At 51.8% G+C, this 1,821-nt stretch overlaps 2 protein-coding genes across 2 annotated transcripts; one reads left to right on the top strand and one right to left on the bottom strand.

Annotated features, from left to right (window-relative positions):
• Nucleotides 1–453: 453 nt before the first annotated feature.
• On the top strand, nucleotides 454–1,010 carry PV07_12838 (E3 ubiquitin ligase complex SCF subunit sconC; the record flags this gene model as incomplete). Its single annotated transcript, XM_016400407.1, has 2 exons — nucleotides 454–517; nucleotides 574–1,010. 2 exons carry the CDS (start codon nucleotides 454–456, stop codon nucleotides 1,008–1,010), a joined length of 501 nt encoding a protein of 166 aa, XP_016241948.1.
• A 153-nt stretch (nucleotides 1,011–1,163) lies between these two features.
• Nucleotides 1,164–1,821, bottom strand: PV07_12837 (uncharacterized protein; the record flags this gene model as incomplete). Its single annotated transcript, XM_016400406.1, has 1 exon — nucleotides 1,164–1,821. A coding segment is annotated over one exon (503 nt), but the record flags the coding sequence as incomplete, so codon positions are not given.

The raw sequence follows: 1,821 nt of genomic DNA, 5'->3' as shown, positions 1-1,821 counted from the left end.
AATTCTGTCGGGGCTCGTAAATCGGAAAAGAGGCGTACAGACAAAAAAGAAATTTTGTTCAGATCGTGCTCGCCATAACGCGATATTCTGATCAGATAGGTAGATGATGTTCAAAATGACGTCTTAGTTTACCTAGACCACGGAAGGTTACTGTACAAATATACCCAAAGGGTAATATGTTTGTTGGGCGAGCCTGTAAATGTTCTCCAGTGATCAAATTTCACTTTCTTCGCCCATCCCGCACTTTCAGACACTTAAGTAGGCAGGCACAGGCTGTTCGTTCCACGCATTCAGGTGAGAAACACCAACGGCTCCCTACTCGGCTACGAAGCCAGAGGCGGAGACGCCAAGTACTGGTGGTTGAGATAGAGACTGACCCGAGCCTTCCAGACTCATCCACATCACCCCGTACCACGCCTGCCACACGTACACGTCTAAGTCCATACCGGCGGCATGTCGTCTGGCAGCTCCCAAAAGCTCGTCCTACAGAGTTCTGATGGCGAGGACATCGAAGTCGGTGAGCCACATCTCAGCATAGTCTACATGCCGCTTCGGCGAGCTGATTGCTTGCAGATTGCGTTGTTGCCGAGAGATCAATTCTCATTAAGAACGCGGTCGGCGATCTCGGCAAAGGTGCCATGGAGGAGGTCATCCCCATCCCCAACGTCGAAGCCGCCGTCCTCAAAAAGGTGATCGAGTGGTGCACGCATCACCAGACCGATCCTCCTACAACGGGCGAGGATGACAAGGACCCGCGTAAGAAGACGCCTGACATCAACGAGTGGGATCAAAAGTTCATGCAGGTTGATCAAGAAATGCTTTTTAACATCATCCTGGCGGCCAATTATCTCGACATTAAGCCTTTGTTGGATACCGGATGCAAGACCGTCGCCAATATGATCAAGGGGAAGTCGCCCGAAGAAATCCGCCAAACGTTCAATATCAAGAACGACTTCGCGCCTGGGGAAGAAGACCAGATCCGCCGGGAAAACGAGTGGGCTGAAGAGTGAGTTTACCGCCCACTGGATCTACGGTGACACATACTGACTTCTCAAATAGTCGTTGAAGTTAGTCCATTTTATTGGCGCGTGAGGATGAGGCGGTCAGCAGTTGCGGTCGGAGAGTGATTCTAGCGTTTGTGGAGGTACAAAGTTGAAGTCGTTGGAGGCTTCTAAATGAACGGCCTGCGCGCCCAAACGAATGAGCAAACTCCAGCATGATTCCGTAACGTGTGAGCATTATCTAGGGTAGTTATGGAGTAGACTAAACGTCGCGGAGAGAACAGGCTGTATCACCCCGAAGGTGACCGTCCTCTCCATTAAACGAGGTATATGTCTTCTCGTCCCATACTCTCCAATGCATCCTCGACGGAGACGCTTTCTTCAGACCGAATGCCACAGACCGTGCAAGCCTGGCTGTGGTCCAACCCGAATATCCCAATTCTCTCGTACCTCGTCTCAGCTGCAGGCGACACCGATTCTCTCAATAGGAGGCCGGCGAGAGCTGTTGGCTCCACTCCCGATCGCTCCTGCCACTGTGTGCAGATTGGAAGTAGAAACACAACCATAGAATCGGAGTCTGGCACCATCGGCGTATCGAGGTAGATGGTGGGCTCCATCGAGCATGGTTGCATGTCGTTGGGGTCGTCGTGACTGCTGAGCACCAACACATACAATCCATCCTCCTTGGGGTTTCCGTCCACATCCCGGTTGGCGATTTGGAGACGAGCCTCGAACAGAGATCCTCGAATTTGCATCTCCGCGGATGAGACCTTGGCCATTTTGCTGTTCTTGGGCTGTTCAATGGCTGTACTCAAGATCT

This window comes from Cladophialophora immunda (genome assembly GCF_000835495.1).
Source record: "Cladophialophora immunda strain CBS 83496 unplaced genomic scaffold supercont1.197, whole genome shotgun sequence".
Taxonomy (NCBI): domain Eukaryota; kingdom Fungi; phylum Ascomycota; class Eurotiomycetes; order Chaetothyriales; family Herpotrichiellaceae; genus Cladophialophora; species Cladophialophora immunda.
This window is presented reverse-complemented; position numbering and strand designations above follow the sequence as displayed.